The sequence below is a fragment of the Pyricularia grisea genome (assembly GCF_004355905.1).
Source record: "Pyricularia grisea strain NI907 chromosome Unknown Pyricularia_grisea_NI907_Scaffold_1, whole genome shotgun sequence".
Taxonomy (NCBI): domain Eukaryota; kingdom Fungi; phylum Ascomycota; class Sordariomycetes; order Magnaporthales; family Pyriculariaceae; genus Pyricularia; species Pyricularia grisea.
Genome location: NW_022156716.1, coordinates 2,638,262 through 2,661,245, shown reverse-complemented (window position 1 = coordinate 2,661,245; position 22,984 = coordinate 2,638,262). Strand labels below are relative to the sequence as shown.

The window sequence follows — 22,984 nt, the reverse complement described above, 5'->3', positions numbered from 1 at the left end:
GCGAGCTGGATCTAGATGCCAATCAGCGTGCCAGCAGACCGGAAGAGATCGCAGGTCTTGCGAGTCCAGATGCTTAGGTGACGTAAGGCGGCAAAAGTAGCTGCAACCACTCCAAGTGCTTGTCTTGTGTTCTTTCCAGATGTGCGTGGGGGGCTATTGAGCAAGCTAGGTGGGTTACCTACAGTAGGCTCGAGGGATAAATCCAAGAGTTTCTTTTTGCATCTGCATCCAGATAGAGACGGGAGGGCCATACGACGCTGCAACGTTGAGGACATCACTTGCCAAATCTTAAATAAAGTCAATTTCCACTGACTCCGTTTTGTCCCTAATGTGGGATCTACATTAGGGCCAACACGGACGGGGCGACCGACTGGCGGGGAGCCGGGGTGAGGGTCGCTATCTTTCTTTGTCGCGTACCTACCTAGGTTGTACTAAACTCAAGTGGTCCTAGAATAGTACATCATCCAATAGAAAATACAGAACCTCGATGTTTGACGGTCAACACCTAACCGCCCATAATGTACCAAAATCTAACCACTGGATAATATGGAAAGTACGACGAAACCCTGTGGAGAGTCCTGCCGAAGACCGGAAGCTGGTGGACAGAGGGGGCAAGAGTGGGGAAGGAGGGGCAGGAAGGACCGATGGGTGCGCTACGAAGTACAAATGGAAGCCAGAAGAAACTCAGGACATTGAATTCCACAGCGACAGACTTAATGGTTTAAAATGGGAGTAGAGAGCACCGGGGGAAGATTAGATGATACCTAGGGTAGGTAGGTACGTATGAAGTATGTACCGTAACGAATGAACCTAAATGTACTTCGTAGGTAATTCTAGGTTACTTAGAATGCAATGGATTGGCTCCGGATAGATCCGCAACGCCGATTGTAAGTCAGTAAGTACACCAGGTAGTCAGTCTTACGTAAAGTGATATGGGGACGGAGTAGATCTCGATGCATGGCCCATCGCATCAGTATGGGATGGGATATGAGTCGGGCAATGATTAGAGCATTTGAAAGGAACTAATTATAAGGTGTAGATAGCTATCAAGGTTCAATGACTTGACCGTGAGGAGTGGCTCCTTACTTGATGGGAGTTAACGTGTTTATAATGGGCCTAATTTATCTCACATGCCCAGCAAGCATATTATTATGTTTACCAAACCTTCACGACAGAGCTGTTTTCGCCGACAGTGTCGCGCGATGCCTACCTGCACACTGTAAGGTTGTCTTTATTTCTTTTCTTTTTTGATCTATTGTTTTCTATTTAACATGGACTGAGGTTGATTACTCATGATAATAAGCTCCTATGCTATCGATACATACCCGTCAAACATCCTCACACGGTCAACATCAACGAGAGGCCTTGAGATTTTGTTAGTTAAGCATGGACGTATTTGTGCCATGAATCTGCCTTAACGAGAAGAAAATAAAGAAACATCTTAAGCGAGCGTGACGACGAGATAAGCTTCTGGCCTGAGTGCATCCTTCCAGCGTCAATTATGAAACTGTCATGGATAGAGCTAGATTTCAACGTCTAGGCGCTCCAATTCCTCATGGTCTCGTGTATCTTATCGCAACATGATGTATCATATCTCGCCACTCTGTGCTTTTAGAATCGAGACTACAAGTACACACCGATGAAGCCGTCGAAACGCAGGGGCACACCACGATGCAGCTATCGTCACTGTCAGCGGGGTGGCAACTGGAGCAAAAAAAGTGTGTGACTTGGCCGCTGGCATCTCTAAACCTAAAGTTGTATATAGGCTGGGTTCTCTTGCAGCCTGTGCATCCGTATCCGAGTAAAGGCATAGTTTTGGATTGCTGTAGCTGAACAGGCTGGACTGAATAAATGTGCGGGGAAATACGGATTGTTGCAAATGGTAAATCGAGTTTTAAGACTAAACATAGCAATGTAAATTAGAAACTTGAAAGCTCGTATACCCATTTTAATTGGAATTGAGGTTTATTTATTCGTTGGGGCACGCCCATCTATGTTTATAACAAAGACTTGATTTTGTTTTGCATCTAAAAAGCACAATCGAATGGGACAAAGAACACCACGAATAACGTGCTCGGGTTAGCGACGATGCTTTGTGAAAGAATCTGCTATTGTTAACAGTATAGATTTCGCCCAGATAGGTTAGCCATCAATACATGTGACAGGTCCACAGATCACACCGTCACTCAAAACATAGCGCACAAAGATCAAGCGCGGAAATGAAGTAAATGCGATTTCAAATATATTCTCTCTGACGAAGTCAAGAGTGACAGAGTTTTGGCAATCAAGTGCCATTTCTCCGCCTTCCACCCCCTTTGCTCCTCTCAATGTGCGCCTGAAGAACCTTCTTGGTCTGCACAAGACTACGCTTCTGCTTGTGCTTGGCCTTGCCCAGCGTCATCAAAAAGTTCTTCTTGCGCGCCTTGTCCTTGTTTGTAGTAGAGCCTCCACGGGCCTCCTTTTGAGATTTGCGGATGGCCTTGGTGGATTTATGCTCATCTCGGTCGGGTTTGCCCTCCTTCGCCAGCGCTATACGCTCCTCCTTGGTGCTCTTGCGGAGCTTGCCCGGGAGCTCGATCTGATCGGCCGTGAGGGCCTCATCGGCATGTCTCTCCTCGAGCTCACGAAGGCGCCTTGCAGCAGCCTTGTTGCCTACACCCATCGCCTTTTCGACCTGTGCCTGTAGACGAAGCTCCTGGAGTTTGGCCAGGTCCGCGGGCGTAAGAATGGTGGTAGTTGCCAGCTTTGCAAGCCTCTCCGCCTCTGCAGCCGCATCGGTCTCATCCTCTGCATCCTCTTCCTCCGCACCATCTGCTTCTGCGTCTCGTTTGACCTTCTTGAGCTTTGGTGCTTCGTCCTCATCCTCACTCACGTTGATCCAACCGCCCGAGTCAGTGCTCACAGAGGAAGCGACTTCCCACCCATCGTCATCCTCACCTTCGTCACTCTCTGCTCCATCCTCCTCATCGCCACCATCCTCAGGGAGACCCTTCTCTGTCTTCTTGCGTTTCTTCTCCTCTTCTTTCCACTTTGCGAGGAGCTCAAGACCCTCAATGCCACCGGCCTCGGTCTCACCAAACCTTCTTTGCTGGATTTCTCCGCTGCGAAGACCCATGGTTGCGTCTTTTCCTCGATCCTTCTTCCGCAGCATGTCGGCGCCTACTTCGCGGTAAAGCGAGAGGAGACCATTGGCAGCCATAACCACACCCTTATCCTTACTCCGGCGGTACTGGACCAGATCCTGGAGCAAGGTTTCGTTCATTGCCAAGTGCTGCCGAACACAGATCTCACGGATTGAGTTGAGTCCTGCAGCGGCAACCTCTGCTGCCGACGCTTCGCTGACGAACTCATTCGCAATCTTGATTACAAGAGGTTCGAGCGCATCGGGCGGGACAAGGTTGTGCGTGCCTTGTGCTAGAGACGCAAGGAAAGAGGTGACTGATGGCTGTTTCGGAGTGAGGTACTTGGTGAACCATGAGTAAAGCTGCACCATCGTCAGCTTGTGCAGACCCACCAAGCGTGTCACTAGCTGAAGAACAAGGAGCTTGTTCTCAAGCGACATCTTGTTTCTCGTGTTCTGCAGGTGCTTGTGGAAAAGTGACTCGGCAAAACCTTGGGGATCGTGGAGCAGGTGAAGCGCAGAGAAGTTCAGAGGATGGGGCGCCTGCTTCTTCTTCTCTGCTTTCTTGACCTTGGCCACCGCGTTCTTGAGCGTCTTTTCCTTTTTCTTGGTTTTCTTGTTGATACCAATTTGATGCCTAACCCTTTTCAGGTCTGGAGTCGCATCATCGTCGCTGCTTTCGTCCTCAAGCTCTTCACGCTCCTTGTCTCCGCCCAGAAAAAAGCGCACACCGCCCACGATGACCTTTTCGTTGTCAGAAAGACAAGCCTCCTTCATTACGTCGACTGGCTTCGCATCGGTCCATATTTGCCGTTTCCATAGCTCTCTAGTAAGCTTGACTGCCCAGATTGCTTTGGACGAGGTTCTGTCCGATGTGACCAGATTGTAGAGGACGGTCTGGATGGTACGGTTGAGACGGTGATTCGTAGTCTTGGAGTTGGAGTTCCTCAAATCGCTGAGAATCTTTTGGAAGAGCAGAGTACGCAGGCTCTTACTCGGGGTCGAAACGAGAATGGGGAAGAGTGTAGTCAGAAGACTTGTGGAGTCGATGATCTCCTTCCGCCTCAATAACACCAAGCTCCCGGCAATCTTGTCTCTCAGCTCGCTGTCAAGGACGGCATGGTGTTGCATCAGGATCGTCTTGAGGTCATCGGGGAACTCGCGGAGGGACTCGGGGTAGCAATCGGCGATATGAGCGATCAGATCGATCAGGTCGTGGAAAGACTGGACTTGATCCGCCGAGGCTGTCGACGGAGATGCGAAGAAGATCTCGCGCTGTGAGACATATTGCTCATATTGCCTCTCAAATTCATCTTGATAAGACCTGTGGAAATTGTCAGGGTCATTCGTTGGTTTATTAAAGGTAGCTAATACTTGTCATGGAAGTTGGCTCGTACTTTGGGTCCCTGCGAATTTTGTACTGCAGACTCGCACTGTTTTTGAGTGTTAGCAATGAGCGACGCAGAAAAGTGATCAGGATAGTGAGTAGCGTACAAGTCGGCGTCGATTTTCTCGAGCGCTGCAACCTTTCTTTTTACCATTTTGAAGGAAAATGCGCCGATATTCTCGACGATTTTGTAAAACACCACTTTCTTCGCACACTCTTCCCCTTTCCGCCTTTGCGATTTGGAAATTTTCTAAATTTTGCCGAGCAACATTCTTATCGATAGCGCACGCAAGGGTCCCCGCCGTTATCCAGGGAGCTGGGCATTTCATAGTACATGGCGGTAAGCTGACGAGTGGGGCTAGCTTTTTCTTCTCCACGTTGTTCTCCAAAGAGGGAGGCTTGGGAAGTTAGCATGGTTAGTTAGTCTTAAAGCCTGGGTCGTCGAGGCTTAGCCAGACAAGGATGCCTACAGCTTAGCTCAGCGACTTAACAACAGAATCAATTAGATCCATGCGACCTCTCTTAACCCGTCTGAAAGATTCCCGCAGGAGGCTTCGATATTCGCAATCTTGTCAGATCATGGCAAATAAATCAAATCTTGGAGCCTAATGTACATCAATTCGCCCGGTATGAAAACACAGGCATCATTAAAATCACAGGTAAGGTTCGGAAAAACACCCCGCCGTCATATGTCGCTAAATCTATGCGCCCATGAATGGACCACGGTACGATACCATTTATGGGGTTACATCAAACAGCCAGGACTTTTTACACTTTGCGGCTGAACTGACATTCGCTCACCTGCCTTCTGCATGGAAGCAAGCACAACACCCCGGCTAGATCGGTCTAGCTCTCTCTCGGGCGAGGGGCATAATACGGTAAGCAGCACTATGGTGGCACAACGGGATGGATAACCGCTGGGCGTATTTCAGTCCTGGTTTCCAGATATCCAGTTGAAGCACTTTTTTTTAAACCAATGGTGCTACATTCGATGGGAGGCAAGGCGTTTTTTCTTATTTTTATTCATTGAATTTGTTCAATTTGATGGATGTCTCCCTCTGCTTCATTTGGTATGCAGACAATACGAACAAGCGCTGATTCCGCGGCTATCTTTCACTCTTTGTTTACTCGAATATCATCTCTTGTTTCCAACCCAGATTTCAGCCAATGATGGATTCGAGCGACAACCAGGATGGTAGGTGCTGTCAATTGAGCTCGGCGTTTAGCAGCCGCAATTAGCAAATATCGTTCCTCCCCTCTAGGCACAGAAACACGGCTGCTCGCTTCATTCTGAAAGCTGGAGGTCATCATGGCTGGGCGTTCGGGATTGTCTAACCCAGCACAATTCAATACAGCTGCTGCCTGCTGCGCCCCATTCCAAATGATCCGTAACCCCTCATTTGCTACCATGCCAGGTCCGCCATGCGTGCAGCCTTACCAAATGCGACTTACCCAGATAAGTTAATAAGTCACTCTGCGCCTCCACTCAAATGCACTGCTTCGCGCGGATGAGCAGCACATCGCCAACACAGCACCGAAACCAGCTCAGGCCGTTTCTCCGGGCCCGATTGAGACCAGTATTTAACACCGGTTCCCTCCAAACTCCATAGCCTGGATCCAGTTGGATTAGATCCACCTTGTTGAATTGAGTTTGCCCAGACCACATCATCGACCTCGCTCGTATCAAAACAATATTCAATCACATAACACATCACCAGGCAAATTTATTGGCCTGGTTACAAGGGAGGCACGCTTCCCATTCCGGGATACAACCTAAATGTCAAACACAGAAGCGCCACCACCAGCTGCGAAGATTGGCCGCCCCGCGCAATGGAACGAGTCCAAGTCTCGCAAGTTGGCGAGATTGTACATGTACACGACCTTGCCTATAGAGAAGATCATCAAAGCACTCGATGATGGCTTCTTCAAGCCAGGGTAAGCATAAAAGATAGTGGTGCATCGTTTCAAAGCCACTGACAAGCATCAAATTAGCCGTAACTCGGCCCAAAAGACGCTACACAAGATGTTGGGCAACGATCCTCGGTACTTGCGCCCAGAAGGGCGTGAAGAGATGAATGAGCGGATAAATGGCCTGGCACATTCCACCAGCCGCAAGAGAAGCACGTCACGGGCGACTCCGGAAATCGCAAGCCCAATTGATCAGGGCGATTACCAGGCTTACCGCGACAAGGAGACCATGGTGGAGAGTTTCGGCTTACACCCTCTGAAAACCCAACCGGATGAACTCCGTGACTTCAAGGTCGAGTCGCCATCTGATTATTCACCGGCCGCACTAACGGCGCCATCTCCCGGCGTACACTCTCTGCACGCCTACTCGCCCGCTGCATACTCCCCATACCAGTCTCATAACCCATGGCACCGTTCCCAGATGTCACCGCTACACATTGATACTTCCTATGGAGCGCCTATCCCGAACACGCCATCTAGAGTCGAGTCTCATGCAAGCTACCCGGACGCCCTATTTGTACCGAAGCCTCTTGCGCAAAGCAACACCGTACTCTCATCTTCGACAACCGCCACCACAGCCAGCATTCGTGACCTCAAGGAACGTTTGTCCACGGCATCCACGACATTTGCGAAGCAGGTGTCATCTCTTATACGCCAGTGGACTATAGGCAGCGAGACCAACTTGCCTCTTCAGCCCAATGCAGCTGCAGGTAAAGGGATTGATCCGGATCAGATCGAGGTGGACATGTGGAAAAAGCCTCTTCCTGGAGATTTCTTCAAGGCTATCGACTTGTGTGATCAAGACCCGGATAACTGGCAAGAGATTGCGGATATGATCTATAGTATTTCAGACTTCTGGCTGCTTTCCAACAGCAAAATATCCGATAAGGCACGGCAGTATTTGGAGAATCCAACTCCGGCTGCTTTGGATGAGCGGGACTGTTTCGGCAACACTCTTTTGCACCTCTTTGCAACATACGTCGTGGACGCATCGGATTGCGATTACGTTTTCCGGAAGATGATTTGGCCAGCAACCACAGAACAAATTTGCGCGACAAATACCGGCGGGCAGACATTCCTTCACGTCCTTGCTAAGCCATGGTTTTCAGGCTTGGAGGAATCCACGGCGGCCCTTCTGCAGCTGCTTTCACATGTCCAAGTTACATGCCCGAAAATCTTCACGCAATGCGACGTTTATGGGCAGACATTCTTTCATCACATGCAGTCGATGATGCAATCAAGTCAAACTGGCCACGCGACAATGTCGACAATATTGCAAATGTTTGACAGATCACTCATGCCGCAACGTGACGCCTTTGGTAGCAAGCCAATTGTCGATTCCAACTTTGCAGCTCCTAGGAGACAACACATCCCGCCGTTATCCCCATTGGCAGAAGAGATAGGGTCACCAACGTCAAGCATCGGGGCCGCATGGCCAGGACAGGACTCTCCGTCAGAGCGTCTTGCTAAGCATACTGCTTTGATGAAGATTGTTACAGGGGCCGACAACAATCCTTCACTAGAGGACGAGGAAGGACGAAACTGCCTCCACTGTCTGGCCGAGGTTATCCTCGATAGCGACAAACTTCAAGAGAAGTGCTCTTCACCATCTAATAGCCGACGGCCTCCTAAGAGGGCATACGATCAGAAAGGCACAGAGAAGTCGCCAAAGCAGGGACCTGGCGACAAGACCGTTGACAACATTATCAGTCAGATCACATACGATGGCCCTCTGGCCAGCCGTCTGAAGTATCTCAGGGGTCTACTCAGCTGCCCTGGAATCGACGCTAATCATTACAGCAAAGACGGCAACACTGTTCTCATGGCGTTCATCCAACACCTTACAGACGTGGATGAGGACAAGCACCGGAACCTGGCGGCAATTCTCAACACTTTGATTGATGTTGACGGCAAAGGGCGAGGTCCGATTCTCGAGGCCCGAAATCGCAACGGAGAGACCCCACTCCTCATGGCTGCTAGGCTGGGGCGGAAGACAGCGTTGAAGACACTACTTGAGCGAGGCGCCAACGTACATGCCCGCGACGTAAAAAAACGGGGTATTTTGGAAATTATTGACGAGCAGTTGGGGTCTGTAGAAGCCAGGCAAGACACTACTGTCTACGGTAGACTTGAGGCTTGCAGAGTCTTGCTCACGGGAAGGTACAAGGAAGACTGGGCCAGTGGGGATGAAGTGTGTCAGAAGCCCAGCGTTCTTGATGAGTGGCAGTGCCGGGTGAAGAAGACATAAGATGGTGGCCGCTATTTGGGGCGACCAACAAGGAGATTTATGACATTTATGTGCATTTGGGCGTGTTGGGGATTTATTCATCTGTCTTTACATGTAATTTAGAGATACCCGATGTTGTGGCTTTATTTTTGTTGTTGGGGGTTTTTCTGCTTTGGGCTGGTGGAAAAGAAGAGAAGACTGCGCATCGCGGTTATAAACGCTTCATGAGAATATGACTCCTGGGGTTTTTTTTTTTTTTTTTTTTTTTTTTTTTTTTTTTTGTTTCCTTGCCATTTTCATGATCCTCTGATATAGAGAAGGAAGGTTCCGGAATAGGATGAAGTAGTGAAATTTGACAGGCAATTAAGGTACCTGCCCACTATGGACTTGTGTACCTCACACAGGAACCCGTTGCCTGTAGGTGCTCTCGCTCACCCCCGCATCCCCACGTCCGTCCAACGGTTACCGATCGGCTATACTTTGTCCGAGCGAGAACCTGGGCCAAACCAAACGTCCCAAGTTGAACCATCGTTGGCCCAAGTCCCGATAAGACTTTTCTGAACCAACTTATTTCTGTCTGCATCAATTAAACTTGTAAAACCCATTACTCTGTGATCATTAGAGGGAGCCGTGCATCAGCCAACTCGCAATCAAGTACGGTAACATTCCGATGATCACAGTTTCCAGGATAGCCAAACCAAACAAACTTCTGTTCCAACGCACCTGGCAAGTTGCATTTTATTTTGGGTCATCCTCTTCCGCATCTACACATCAGAAAATGGCAGCTACAACATCGGCACGAGACCCCATTGTTGAAGCTCTTCAGGAGTTTACAACGTCAGTACTGCATCCAATTTGGGTTTCTTGTTTCCCAGTACGCACTAACAAGGTTCCAGGTGTGATGTTTCGGACGCGCTGTGTAAGCTCAAGTTCCGGAACGGGGGCTTCCTCTCGGGCATCACCATGTGGTCCCCGGAACGCCAGTCTGGAATGACAAAGATTGTTGGACCGGCGTACACGGTCAAATACGTGTCCAATGACGACCCTACGCCAAAACTCTCGTCTCACTACGTATGGGCTTCCTTGGACCTTTTGGTGTTTGTGACTGCCCCTGAGTGGGAAATGGCCAAGGTGGTCATGAGTGATGTCGCCCACTGACTGTGATCACTTGTATAATAGATTGACTCCGTTCCTGCAGGTGCCGTGGTCTTTGTCTCATGCCCTCCAAAAGTGCCGAACGCGGTCTATGGCGGCCTGATGTCAACCCGGGCCCAGGCCAGCGGTGCCGTCGGGTCCGTCATAGATGGCCGCTTCAGAGATGTGCAGGAGCATCGGGACCTGAACTACCCGGTTTGTTGATCTGAACCTGCTATCCACTCATCCACTCCTCACAAATTACTAATTATACCCCATCAACTCCCTGCATGCGCAAGTAGATCTTTGCGCGTGATACAGGGACCTCGCCACCCGCAGAGCTGGTTAAGGTTGTTGGTGTCAACGTGCCTGTCAAACTGGCTACGGATGAGCAGGATATGACGGTCAACGCGGGTGACTATCTTATCGCGGACCTCAACGGCGTGGTGGTGTTGCCCAAGGCTCTGGCTGAGCAAGCCTTGCCCCTGATGAAGAAACAGGTCGAGGCCGACTCTAAGATGGCCGAGGAGATTAAGAAGGGGATGACGTTTACGGAGGCGAGCAAGAAGTTTAGGAGCTAGGGCTGCAATATATACTCACCGGAGGAAGGCCGCTATCACTTGAGCAATCCATGATCCTAGAAAAGCCACCAAGATGCTCTTTGGTTAGGTGAGGAAAGGAGGATTTTCTATGCCAACTGTGAGTGCGGTCAAAACTTTCTGTCTGGTGTGTTGTTCAAATTTAGATTGATTGATCTGTTCTCAAATCAAGTGAGCAAAGAAGGCAGTCAGTTGAGTGATGGATCCGACCGACATGATTATTCAAGCAAATGTGATCACTACAAAATTCGGTACTGCGCTGTGATAATGTTGTTAATAACCTTCAACTGGTCACACGTAGCAGCTTTCCCAGCTTCTTTTACTCCTATTTATGAACGAATGCAGTCGCACCTGGTGAAATTTCCCTTTCACCGACGGCTCTGTGACGGCATGCAAAGGAGTAATCCAACGCCCCAAGTTTAAAAAAGAATATTTTGACAATGTCCGGCAACGAAGATGGAGATTTCAAGCCCACCTGGAGCTTTGCAGGCCTTGGAGCCGCCACTGCAGCGTCCACTACTAGCCGGAGGTCAAGCCGCAAACCCACAGGTGCCAGAGGAGGAAGAAGCAGCCCAACACCATCGGTGGCACCTTCCCAAAGAACTATGGCTCCCAAAGCAACTAACCGCATATCGCAGCCATCCAGCACCGCAGCTTTGTCTTCCGCCTCAGCTTCAACTCACAGACCGAGAACCCAGCCCAGGGAAGATGACGATGACAAAACTATCACGAGCCGACGCCGCCCGGCAGACAGAGTAGGCAGCACACGAGAATGCGCCGTCTGCACAGAAGAACTTGCAGATTCGGAATTCCCCACCAAGCACATCACCAGCGCCTGCAACCATGCGATAAACACTTGCAAGACCTGCCTGAAGACTTCAATCCGCTCCGACATGAACAACAAATTCTGGAATCGCATATCCTGCCCCGAGTGCGGCGCCTCTCTGATTCAAGAAGACGTGGAGCGGCACGCAGAGCCGGCAACCGTTGAAAAGTACAGAAAGCTCAAGGAGAACGCCGACCGGCAAGCATCGCCAAATTTTCGCTGGTGCGCCGCGGGCTGCGGCGCGGGACAAGAGCACACCGGCGGGCCGAACCAGCCCATGATGATCTGCCAAGGCTGCAACGCCAGGTCTTGCTTCAATCATGAATGTCGATGGCACGAGGGGTTCACGTGCAGGCAGTGGGACAAGGTCACCGAACCGGACGACGACGAGTCCGTGGCGTCCACAAGGAAGCCTCCCACCCTGGCACGATCCGAGGCCTCCCCCAGAAGGGGCTTATCAAGTGCTGCATCTGAGGTTTCTTCAAGACAGTCGGTGCCCGTAGCGGCATCCAAGGCTTCCAAAAGATGTGATAAATCCAGTGTCATATCTGTGTCTCCTTCCCTAGCAGCATCGACGGCATCCTCTCAAAGACCACCCTCAGTTGCATCGTCGCGAGCATCCGTACGCTCAGCAACCAGCGCATTAACACGGAGCACCGTATCTGGAACATCAAATCTGTCAAGAGCAACATCGCCGACAGCAAGCCAAAGTAGCTCGAGAACCATTCGCCCTGCACCATCATCGGCTGCCTCATCTGTCAGCCACCTCCACGTCTCACGCCGTGCACAAAGCAGCAGCAGAACTTCAATGCAAGGAGATGTGTCGGACCGCCAGCTCAGCGAAAGGAGGCTAATATCGATCCGTGAAGAGGAAGAAGCTACAAACATAAAGTTCAGCATGGAGCTAGCGCGAAGGCTCCAGCTAGATGAAGACAGAGCCACCGCAAAGTTTTACGAAGGCGAAAGCCTAAAGGCGGCCAGACAGCTTGCTGCTGAGTTCGCTGCTGAGGAGGTTGCCAGCCGGGAGCAACTCAGTCTGGGCCTCGCACGTCGGATGCAGGAGGAGTGGGCCGCCATGGATGAGGAGGAAAGAGAAAAGAGCAGTGCAAGCATGGCACGTCGCCTCCAGGAGGCAGAGAATGCGTCCCTGGTGAACACGGACTTTATGATAGCCCAACGTCTCCATCAGGAAGAGGAGGCGAGAGCTCGCTCTGGCGGCGAGCAATGGGATCCTGAGCTGCGCGGTGGTGGCGTCTCTTTGAGTCGGCCGCGCTCACCCAAGAGCAGAAGGCGCAGCCGAGGACATGGTCGTGACCACGAGTATCGGCATCGCTCCAGCCATTCTGACAGACATCATGAGAGATTACACCATCATAGACGGCCAAGCTTGGCCGATGACGACCGTCGGTACAGAGAGCGCGAAGATGTTCACGAAACAAGGAGAACTTACGAAGAGCAAAAGCAAAAAGAGGAGCGAGAGAGGGGCTCCCGTAAGGAAGAGCAGCTAGCGGCACAAAGACGCCAAGATAAAGAAAAAGAGGAACGTGAAGAAGCAGCCCGGAAGCAGGAGGCACTGATGGAGCAGAAACGACGCGAGTTGGCGACTGCAGCAGCCAAACAGGTACGGGAGCAGCAGGCCGCGGCTGCTGAGCTGAAGAGCAGGAGAGAGGCCGCACGGGCCGAGAGGGCGCGCATGGCGGCAGAGCGAGGTATCCCACAGTCTGCTGCTGGTGCTGGACAAACCTTTGTGCAGGGCGACGCGATTCAAGAGGCCAAGATGAGGCGCAAGCAAGAGCGGGCGAGCGAGGCTGCCATCAAGCTGTTGTCAAAACCTTGCCCTGAGTGCAAGTTTGACACTTTTAAAGCCGAAGGATGGTGAGTTTGCCCCCTTGCCACTAGATAAGTCCTGGAGTTGGCGCGGGCGCAAATGGAAAATGCACAACTCGTAATACTCGAGCCGCTCCCCCATCTAATATCAGTTCTAAATAAGAATGTGATCAAACTGCTAACACGTACATCTGAAAATAGCGATCATATTACCTGCAGCGCTTGCCAAAATCAGTGGTGCTGGGTGTGCCGCTCCGCATGGACAGATATGGGCTGCTCAAATCTGGGCTGTGCGGGAGGATGAAGAGATATGGAAGAGCCATGCTGAGTTGTATGATCAGTCAGTGTCTAGATACCTAGGCAGATATGACTGCATTTTTCCATTGTCCCGCGAACTGATAGCTGAATAGCTAGCTTCCTATATTTGCGTAGAAATAGTTCAGCTCTTTACACGTAGCACTCTCTCAGTCCTTTTGATCTTCACCCTTTATTTCCCGCGACATGTTGGACTGGGACCTGGGATCTACTATTACTGTACAGAAGGTTCCACTTTGATATATCCGAGACCACCCCATATAACACCAGTATCAGAGAAAAGTACGCTCTTGAGTGAGCGTTCATCACAGTTTTTATACGTTTTTCGTAGCCTCCAAATGAACCAGTATGCAGACAAACAAGGAGCCCAAAGGAAAATCTTCTCTGGTTTCAGCAAAAGGGGCAAGCACAAATGGTGCATGGCTGACGTTGCTGGAAATTTACACGAGAATGTGTCTTGGCAGTTCCATGAGGCCGAACGAGGACATGTAATCAACCAAAGAATGGCTGCAAGGCGCAGCCTCTTGAGCTTCCGCTGATGCGAAGTCTCGGAGGCAAGAGGAGGTTGCGTGATGTACTAGGCATATGAATCCCTGCCCATTCAATCTCGACGTACTTGAGCAAGTATGCACGTAGGTTGACTTCATTATGGTGCAGCAGGCCTATGATGTACTAGGCCTCTCATCTCTGGTAGTACGAATGAAGTCCTTGATCTTGCGTCCGGTTCCGTAGAGCATCTCGGCTTTCGGCTTGTAGATATGGTGTCGATCTGAAGCGCGCCGAGTGTTCTCGATTACACGTGGCAAAGAGCTGCTTACCACAGCTCTGAAAAGGTTTTCGACACCTTCACAACTTTTAGCGGAGCACTCAAGGTATCGCTCGGCACCAATAGCTCGTGCCGCCTCCTCGCCCTGCCATCTCCCACATAGTCGGATGATTAGTGAGATGCTCGTGCGCACGACGGATACATATCACTCGCCATATTTTATCGCATATACTTACATCATAGCGTGAAACAATTTTGCACTCCGGGATAAATGCAAGTTCGAGATGAGGCCTTCGGCGGTCACTCTTTAGGCCTGCAAGAAAAACCGGCACACCCTCCGCATTTTTGCGAGCATCATCTATCCACTGCAGAATCGAGATCAGCCGTTGAAGTCCCGGTATAAAGGTGAGTTTTGAACCGTCCCTTCACTTACACGAGTTGTACAGGAAGATAACGAGGCCGAGTCACCAATCGAATAGCAAATGACAATTGCGTCCCACCAACTCTGAGCAAGATAGCTAATGTCACTCTCTTCCTGACCGCCACCACAGTCGTGTAGCTCTAGGCGGCAGGAGGTTCCTCCGCCACATGGGAGAAGGACCAAGTGCAGGTCTTTGTTGGTGGGATTGTACTCTTTGTCAAAGTGGGCAGCGAGGAATTGTCTAGGGACGCACAAGCTTATAATCAGCAAAAGCATATCAAGTTATCCCTGTGTTTCCACAAGAAGGGCGGGCATAGTGGCTTTTACTTGATCAAACTGCTTTTTCCAACAGTCGCATCTCCGACAAGGGCAATCTGCATGCGGTAGTCTCCAGATTGGGTGTCCTGTGGGCTAAGAACCCTGGGCCGGTCATCCTCCATCGGCGGAGGCGCGTCAACGGTGAACATTGAACTCAGGCGCGATGAGAGGCCATGGATTGTCCGGTTGCTAGCCCCATTTGGCGTTGCTGACCGATCTGACTCCGTGAGCTTGTTGAGATTCAGACTTAGTCGGCGTGGGCTAACATCGGCGCCGCCTTGAAAGGTGGAACGTCGACGTGATGAGAAGAAGACATCGCCCAGTGACGTTCCTGGGCGCTCCAAATCCGATCCACCGGGGTGGTTACTTGCTGTTGAACTCTTGCGGCTTCGTCTGGAAAAGGCTCTTGTGAGTATATTGAGGCGTGCTAGCTTTCTAGGTGGTTCTTGCGCATGCTTGTTTTGGTCATTGTCGTTATCAAGATCCATTGGCAGCTGCTCGGGCTGCTTTTTTTGCAGCTTTCTGTGACGTTGCTTTTCTTGGGAGGGCTGTTTCCGCTTGAGGTGTTCTTGGCTCTCCTGTTGCTGCTGTTGCTGCTCATCGTATGGCTGGGTGTCAGTTCAAGTCTCACAAAAACCAAAGTTGTGTCTTGCTGTTTTTGAAGTGGCGGAGTGGCCATATATTGCGGGGCATCAAACAGCCAAGAACATTGCCTGGCCTCATGGTTTTCCGTTTGGGCAAGAGAGGACAGCCCAACCAATGGCAAAAATCCAATTCCGGTAGCGATCAATAACAAATGCATAATGGCAGTGAAGGCAAGACCGATAATGACTGCTCCTTCCTTGCAAGATATATCTCACACAATAGTAATGCTAGGCATGCCCCCGCCATGTGCATCCTGTTGGGTGGGAAAGAGAGATTCAGCTGCCTCGAAAGGCCACCGATAAAAATGGGGGAAAATAAGAACCATCAGAGGCAGTGCCAGAGGGGGGGTGGCATGCCTGAAAAAGAGACTTGGGTTTATTTCCTCATGCACCAAGAGGGAGTTTCGCCAGACTGACCTTCTTCCAAACAATGGGCCGCTGGACATCGCCCTCACGTGGCAAAGAGTATTGAACCACAGGAGGCCGCTCCCTATGGATGATACCCGAGTTGAGAGATCCGAGGTATTTTACATGCTCTCTTGTGGTCTTTGCACAGTCGACTCGATGAATAACCCCATCCGCTGGAGTTCCCGGTCGACCTCCCACATACACAGCGTGGGCAGGCTTGCCAACATGGCCGCCTTCAAACTCATCTCTTCGTCGCTTGGCCAGCCGCACAACTCCCGTGGGGTACGATTTCAACTCGCGCTGGTACCTCTCGATCGGGCTGATGGGATCAGGGAGAGCTGACAGCCACGAAGAGAAGCCTGGGCGAATGACTGAGTTTCCTTGCTCGTCCAAGTCTGCGTACAAAGGTTCCGTAATCATTTCCACGTCGTCCTTGTGGATACTGTCATTGCGCCGACGCCTGCCGGCTGTGAACTGGAATGGCCCCTCAGGAGTTGTTGATCCTACTGACTGTGAAGGTGCCGGATGGTTTGGACGCAGAAACGTATCCATAGGCCAGTCTAGGTCCATCATTCCGGGCGATAGAAGCTAGGCCACTCTAGGTGAAGAACCCGTGACGTTGTTCTGATATGCCGACACTGCAGACCTTTTTTTGGGGTGGTTTTGGACCAACTGTCAAAGTATTGATCGAGATCTGCTTTACTAAGTGAGAAAGTAAGATTTCATGATTTTTTGAAGACGTGGAAAAACCGCATTGACATGAGTTGATAAGGCTGGTTTGACGGTGGGGGAGGTAGCAATGTAAACAAGCAGGCATCAAGCTGTGAGGTCTGCCCAGAACTGGGAAGCCAGTGGGTCCTTAGCACCGCGTTTGCTTCCCTTGGGCGTCTGTCAGCTTCATCTCAGCCCGGATTCATTTTCCGCTCACCTTGCAAACGCGTCTTTTTCTTTGTATCAGTGGACAGGCCGGCCTGATATGCTTCCAGCATCAAAGCACCAATGGGGCTGCCGTGTTATCCCCAAAGGGTTCAGGTTGTAAATGGTACTTGTTTAGTTTCCTCAAGTAAAAACAAATGATAATAATAATAATAAAAAAGCACAACGTAAAAGGGTAGAAAGCATCAAGAAGCTGCAAAGTTGATCTCCTAGAGTAAGACGAACCTCCTTGCATTCTCAGTTGTTGTGATAAATATTATGGGCTGGCGTTGAATAGGTGTGCAAGGGTGGCGCGTTGCATCCGGCGGCACCCAACTGCCAAAATATTCCTTTGAACGCCCGCCTAAACAGTTCTGAAGGGAGATCTATGGCGTTCTTTGTTGATATTGCGGGTACACTCCCTTGCATCAATAGCTGGCTTTTCCTTTTTTTTTTTTCTTCCTTTCCACAACGGATATGCGCGAAACACAAAAGCAAAATGTTTGCTTACACTTAGCCGCGCATTGTTCCCTTTTCTAGATACCTTACTAATAGCGGGCATGCTCCAAAAAGCTACAAAGATTAGGTCTACCGGTATGGAGCTATGTAGTACATAGGTAGCTGATGAACATGGACACCTTGCAATTTGTATAGCGAGAGGGCCTGGTCAATTAACAATTTCATGGTACATCCCTTCCTGGATGCTTGCAATCGCAGCTGCCCGGGAAATTCGAGTATCAAAGCATTAGCACAACTTCCTACATATTGAGACGACCCGTATTGGATGAAATTAACAAATGAATCGTGATGGCATGTCGTTGACGAGACAGTAGAGGAGTCCAATCCGTGCTGAAATAAACAAACCAAGTTGTGCAGCAAGACGTGCGAGCCTTTGTCAATTCACACTGTGCCTTTACCGGGCTTAACCGCCCTTGCCGCATCGGCAGGTAATGTTTCAATATGTTTCTTTACTTTATCTTCGACAATATCAAAGACAATAAGGATATTTCAGGCCTTTACATTTTCGCATGAGATAATAAACATACTATAGCCTCTACATCATTTGGCAGGTAATTTTCCCACCTCTGCCGACGTGGCTGCCTCAATGCGTTGAGCATGCAACCTTGGCTGTTCAGTCCGGTGCGCCGAGTCGGTTTCCGAGCAGCAAGCTCCGTAAGCCGGGCGGCATCCCGAGGATGGAAATACTCAACAACATGCAATGGCTGGCTCTATCAACGCCGGATGAGTAGCTCTCAGAGTAACCCCCAACACTCCAGCATGCCCGGCGAAGAGTTACCGCGAATGGCCAGCCGACCTCAAAACCGCATCGCAGCTGCGTATTACCGAGGCGGCACATCGCGAGCCATCATTTTCAACCAAAAGGACCTTCCGACAGACAAGGCAGCATGGGGCCCGATATTTCTAGGCTCCATAGGCAGTCCAGATCCAGTCCACGGCAGGCAGCTGGACGGGATGGGCGGCGGCATCTCCAGCCTCTCCAAGGCTTGCGTGATTGGCCCACCCACCGTGCCCGATGCAGACGTGGACTACACCTTTGCGGCGCTGGGGGTTTTTGACAGCAGCGTCGACTACTCGAGCAACTGCGGCAACATGAGCGCCGCCGTGGGGCCTTTTGCCGTCGATTCGGGTCTGGTACCCGTGCCGCCGGAGATGGTGTTCAAGGTCGTGAGGGGCGCGCTGTTGACGCCCGGCGACGACGCCGAGACCATGTTCACCGTGCGCATACACAACACAAATACGGGAAAGCTCATCAACGCGACTTTCCCAATCGTCCCCGGCGATGCGGATGCCCCGAGCGGCGTGGAGGCTGCATCGCACGGCACGTTCACCATCGACGGCGTGCCGGGTAGCGCTGCACCTGTAAAGTTGGACTTTGTGCGGCCGGCAGGATCACGAACGGGAAAATTGCTCCCAACTGGGCACCTGGTCGATCAAGTTGAGACGCCGTTTGGTCTGGTGCGAGCAACGCTCATCGATGTAGGGAATCCCTGCTGCTTTGTGTCCGCCGCGGACCTGGGCGTCGAAGACCCGACCATGAGCGCCGCCGCAATCGATGCGGACGAAAACTTGTTAAGTAGGCTCGAGGCGGTCAGGCGACGTTCGGCTGTCATGATGGGCCTGGCAAAGTCCATCGACGATGTAGCTGGGAGCGTGCCCAAGATTGGGTTCGTGTCTCGTCCAACTTTTGATGCAAAGGGTGCTGCAGTAGTCGTGCGGGCAATGTCGGTAGGGCAGCCTCACAAGGCAGTTCCGGTGACTGTTGCCCTTGCGCTGGCGGCGGCTGCAAAACTCGATGGAAGTGTTGTCGCCGACTGCGTGGTGGGTAGCCAGCCGTCTGTGGATGGTTCTGGGAGCATCGATGTTCATCACGCGAGCGGTTCTTTGACGGTCGGCTCCAAGTTTGATGCTGATGGGAATCTTGAGCACGCGACTGTATATAGAACAGCCAGGCGTTTGATTGATGGAAAGATATATTGGAAATAATAGCACATGGGCGTCTGTTCCGTTCTGAGAAATGCAAGAATCGTATCATCCGAATGGCTAGGGTCATGTTTGTTCCGCTCTGTTGCTCAAATATTGCTTGCAAAGGGATTCTTGGTGCACTTGTCTGGCATGTCTGATTTCTGGTTGCCTGCCGGAAAAATTGGTCAGACACAAACAGCTGAATGTCTTTCACTTTCTCTTCAGCAGGAAGCGACAGGTAACGACGGGCTTTCTACTCTCCAAATTCAACACCACGCTTACAAACTCTATCCCGGTACCAGTACTGATTTCTTTATCTGAATTAGTAGCAGGTTAGTTACCTTGTACAACTATTCTGAAGTCCCGAAGCATACAGTTCCATCCACTCCACCTTCAACATCTGTCACAGAGGCGTTGAGAGTCACCACCATGAACAACAAGGCTGTCGAACATGACACCATGCATCCAGATAACAAGGAAAGCTGCAAAATATCTCACTGCAGTGTTAGGATCATCAATGAGGATTATAAGGCGGCGCGGGACTGGATACTCAGAGCATGTCTGGCACGCCAAGGCTTGCTCGAAGGGGAGGCGCCCCCAAACGTCATGGCATCTTGCGACCGAATACCTGCCTCGCTCAACCTACGACAGCTGAAAGAAATACAAACAGATATCCTGGAGCAGTTCAATTTGGAAAAATCTGCCGTTCAGTCTGTGGTCAAAGATATACGCAGAGTTTTGCTGGTACGAAACTACATCTTGAGCATTCTCAGTGAAAGGGACAAAGCATACTAACAACCGACCCGACAATTCGTCCAGGCCTATCAAAGCTTGATCCGAGATCGTGATCAGCCCGCGGTATGCTTATTTTTTCAGTGCAATAATTTTATGATCCCTCGACGGAGTAGTCTCTAATGGTGAAGTGCGTACAGGGCCTCAATCAGCGGACAGACGTCGTCATGGAACTCGCTTTTAACCTCGCATTTCTTGCCTGGATCTTGATATTCATCGTCAACTATTGAGACGTATCAAGGTCTCTTCTCAACCCAAAAAAAATACACCGGAGAACGACGGAGACGACCGACCGAGGTCGACAGGACGTTTTTCGTGGATGAACCGAGGCACGAACGTCTTGTGGCTTAACTGGAGGGACTTTTCCACTACTGGAATTCAGTCAAAGGTGAAGCTAATGCACTTTGCCGTTCCAGCCCAATATGTATCCTGATTTTTGCCTCGGCAGGATCAAATATTCGCTGCCATATCGTTGAAGGAGGTCAGGAGGAAGTGTGTATGGTCAAGGTGTGCGATACACCAACCACAAGTGTATCATGAATGGTTGGTAATTTGGGTATTGAGGCTTTTTATGCTGCCAAGATGAAAATTGTCAGGTTTTCATCCAACAGCAAGAGTACACCTCGGTTCGCTTGCATTATATGTCGAGATGCCTCGGCTGTTGACAGTTGAGGCTGATTGTATTCCATGCCGTAAAGGCGAAGGATGGAGTTGGAGTGTAGATGTGTTAGAATAGGATGCAAAGCCTCAACATACGGATAGACAACGCAAGCATCACCAAATTTAGCCTAGGGTTTGTAGCTTCAACGAATCAAACTCGGTCAACCGAAGATATACCATTGAGCAACTCTAGGTTTTTATTGGATCGGGCAGAAAAACCACCAAGAGTATGTAGAGTATGCCATGCAGCCATGTCTATGAATTGTCGAATCAAAGCAAGCTGCGTGTACTATTTGTTTCCATACATTACGGGAATCGGTGAGGTAGCAACTATTAAGAACCAAAAAAAAAACTGGTTGAGCCGCCTACGCTCCGATGGCCAAGTAGCCTTTTCTGCTGCACGCCGGTGTACAATGCGCGGAGAGGGTGTGACAGCTTCTAAGGTTCATTCCCTTGCAGTGCCAAGTCGAATCACGAGTAAGAAACTCCAATGGTTCCTTTCGAGGCAAGACTTATTTTCTCTTGCGGTCAAATACGCACACATAAATTCATGCCAAGAGATCCCTTGAATCAGCTTGATGTAACCTCGCGATCATTCTTTGCAGTGAGCACCCAACGATGGAACGCCTTTTTACCGATAATTACTCCCTAAATCGGATATCGGCCGCGTGCAGTAGGTTCTTACTATGTATGCGCTTTAGCTGAGCTCCAAATGTCTTGCGGTGGCTTGGAGCAAATTTGAAGAAATACCAATACCGAATCCCAAGGTTTGGAAAACTATCTGTTTTAGGAAGCTCATATTTTGGGGAGAGTTACTGCATGTGTCTTGTGTACGGTAGGTCGAGGGTTCTTGACTTGGTAGATGAGCTGTGCAGCTGTCAACTAAGCACAACAGAGATGCATAACCCTAATTTTATCGGCCTTATTTCACAAAGCCGTCTGAGGTGGGCTTCTTTTCTCTTTTGTCGACAGCTGAGACATTCAGCTATCTTCCTAGCAAAGCTACGTAGGTAAAATTCCACAGTAACGGCACAGCTGCCTGCCACGGAGTAATACTTCTCAACCAGGAAATGCCTGTCACCATTCTGTGGTAATGATGTTGTAATCAACCAGCAAAATGGTACCCAAGGTTTGGATGCACGCCATCACAAGACATTTGGACAAACAAGCTTGCCCACTTCAGGCAGCTGCTCTGAATTGATTGAATACTGTAGTCTCAGGGCTCATCCCTGAACGCGAGCTCCACTAATTGAGCCGTGGCTCAATTGGTGGCTTTGCTTGTACCTGTGGGTCCAACCAAAGATCACTCTGGTTCAGGTCTGAGGACAACTTGTTCATTTTCGTCGCAAGTGGAGGTGATTTCGGCATTTCGGCGACCGACACTCCGTTATAATTAATTAAATAAAAATCGTAAGAATATACGGTTTGTACGTTGGATATAGCAATTAGCAAAATAATTAATAACGATTTAATTTATATTTTTAATCGTTATATTGGTCGAATTGGGATATGGGTGGCCTTGATTCGCAAGTGGAGGTTGGGTTTTTAAAAAAAATTGAAATTTTTTGATTTTTTTTAATTATATTTTTATTTTTAAATATAATTTAAAAATTTTTGCACGTGGAAGGTGATATATACGTATATATTATATATATAAATTTTTATTAATATATTACGTAATATAAGGTGTTAAATAATCGAATAGGTAAAATATTAAATATTTTTAATAAATTTTGTAATCGAAACGGGTTTATATTTTTACCAATTTTAACGATATTAACACCAAAATTTTAACGATTATATAACCGGTATAAACAAACGTCTACGTTTGAAAAACTTTTTAATATTATTTAAATTGCATATTTTATATATAAATTTAATAAAATTTATATATTTTTAAATTTTATTTTATATTTATTTTAATTTAAATAAAAAAATATACGTTATTATATTATTATATATAATTATATTAAAATTTTATTATATTAAATTTTTTTTTATAAAACCTTTTATTAATAAATATATTAATTATTAAATATTTATATAAAATATTAAATTTAACGTATATTTATATAAATAAAAAATTAACGAACGATAATTTGGAAAAATAAATTATACGTGGGGGCTATTATAATTATACTAATTATTTTATATAAATAAAAAATTTATATA

General features: G+C 49.2%; 7 protein-coding genes across 7 annotated transcripts; 4 read left to right on the top strand and 3 right to left on the bottom strand.

Moving 5' to 3' along the window:
• Nucleotides 1-1,588: 1,588 nt before the first annotated feature.
• On the bottom strand, nt 1,589-1,811 carry PgNI_00775 (uncharacterized protein; the record flags this gene model as incomplete). The annotated part of the gene is made up of 2 exons (XM_031120852.1): nt 1,589-1,603; nt 1,638-1,811. The coding sequence occupies 2 exons, from the start codon at nt 1,809-1,811 to the stop codon at nt 1,589-1,591; spliced, it is 189 nt and encodes a 62-aa protein (XP_030987237.1).
• Nucleotides 1,812-1,946: 135 nt separating this feature from the next.
• PgNI_00774 (uncharacterized protein) lies at nt 1,947-4,760 on the bottom strand. Its single transcript, XM_031120851.1, has 3 exons — nt 4,616-4,760; nt 4,519-4,554; nt 1,947-4,445 (listed from the first exon to the last, which is right to left on the bottom strand). The coding sequence occupies exons 1-3, from the start codon at nt 4,660-4,662 to the stop codon at nt 2,285-2,287; spliced, it is 2,244 nt and encodes a 747-aa protein (XP_030987238.1). The 5' UTR covers nt 4,663-4,760; the 3' UTR covers nt 1,947-2,284.
• Nucleotides 4,761-5,665: 905 nt separating this feature from the next.
• PgNI_00773 (uncharacterized protein) lies at nt 5,666-8,992 on the top strand. The gene is made up of 2 exons (XM_031120850.1): nt 5,666-6,443; nt 6,501-8,992. The coding sequence occupies exons 1-2, from the start codon at nt 6,286-6,288 to the stop codon at nt 8,722-8,724; spliced, it is 2,382 nt and encodes a 793-aa protein (XP_030987235.1). The 5' UTR covers nt 5,666-6,285; the 3' UTR covers nt 8,725-8,992.
• A 240-nt stretch (nt 8,993-9,232) lies between these two features.
• Nucleotides 9,233-10,824, top strand: PgNI_00772 (uncharacterized protein). Its single transcript, XM_031120849.1, has 5 exons — nt 9,233-9,540; nt 9,600-9,774; nt 9,883-10,053; nt 10,140-10,536; nt 10,609-10,824. The coding sequence occupies exons 1-4, from the start codon at nt 9,374-9,376 to the stop codon at nt 10,416-10,418; spliced, it is 792 nt and encodes a 263-aa protein (XP_030987236.1). The 5' UTR covers nt 9,233-9,373; the 3' UTR covers nt 10,419-10,536; nt 10,609-10,824.
• Nucleotides 10,825-10,876: 52 nt separating this feature from the next.
• PgNI_00771 (uncharacterized protein) lies at nt 10,877-13,141 on the top strand (the record flags this gene model as incomplete). Its single annotated transcript, XM_031120848.1, has 1 exon — nt 10,877-13,141. The coding sequence occupies one exon, from the start codon at nt 10,877-10,879 to the stop codon at nt 13,139-13,141; it is 2,265 nt and encodes a 754-aa protein (XP_030987234.1).
• A 925-nt stretch (nt 13,142-14,066) lies between these two features.
• On the bottom strand, nt 14,067-16,534 carry PgNI_00770 (uncharacterized protein; the record flags this gene model as incomplete). The annotated part of the gene is made up of 5 exons (XM_031120847.1): nt 14,067-14,315; nt 14,407-14,535; nt 14,604-14,832; nt 14,919-15,517; nt 15,971-16,534. 5 exons carry the CDS (start codon nt 16,532-16,534, stop codon nt 14,067-14,069), a joined length of 1,770 nt encoding a protein of 589 aa, XP_030986307.1.
• Nucleotides 16,535-18,154: 1,620 nt separating this feature from the next.
• On the top strand, nt 18,155-20,591 carry PgNI_00769 (uncharacterized protein; the record flags this gene model as incomplete). Its single annotated transcript, XM_031120846.1, has 6 exons — nt 18,155-19,330; nt 19,589-19,598; nt 19,687-19,692; nt 19,770-20,104; nt 20,180-20,218; nt 20,293-20,591. 6 exons carry the CDS (start codon nt 18,155-18,157, stop codon nt 20,380-20,382), a joined length of 1,656 nt encoding a protein of 551 aa, XP_030987304.1. The 3' UTR covers nt 20,383-20,591.
• Nucleotides 20,592-22,984: the final 2,393 nt, after the last annotated feature.

Excerpts from the sequence above, each read along its gene's own strand:
- PgNI_00773 (XM_031120850.1), top strand. The coding sequence starts at position 6,286 with ATGTCAAACACAGAAGCGCCACCACCAGCTGCGAAGATTGGCCGCCCC. Across the intron at positions 6,444-6,500 it reads GATGGCTTCTTCAAGCCAGG|CCGTAACTCGGCCCAAAAGA; the intron begins GTAAGCATAAAA and ends GCATCAAATTAG.
- PgNI_00774 (XM_031120851.1), bottom strand. The coding sequence starts at position 4,662 with ATGGTAAAAAGAAAGGTTGCAGCGCTCGAGAAAATCGACGCCGACTT. Across the intron at positions 4,555-4,615 it reads GAGAAAATCGACGCCGACTT|TGCGAGTCTGCAGTACAAAA; the intron begins GTACGCTACTCA and ends ACTCAAAAACAG. Across the intron at positions 4,446-4,518 it reads AAAATTCGCAGGGACCCAAA|GTCTTATCAAGATGAATTTG; the intron begins GTACGAGCCAAC and ends CAATTTCCACAG.
- PgNI_00772 (XM_031120849.1), top strand. The coding sequence starts at position 9,374 with ATGATCACAGTTTCCAGGATAGCCAAACCAAACAAACTTCTGTTCCAA. Across the intron at positions 9,541-9,599 it reads GCTCTTCAGGAGTTTACAAC|GTGTGATGTTTCGGACGCGC; the intron begins GTCAGTACTGCA and ends ACAAGGTTCCAG. Across the intron at positions 9,775-9,882 it reads CAAAACTCTCGTCTCACTAC|ATTGACTCCGTTCCTGCAGG; the intron begins GTATGGGCTTCC and ends CTTGTATAATAG.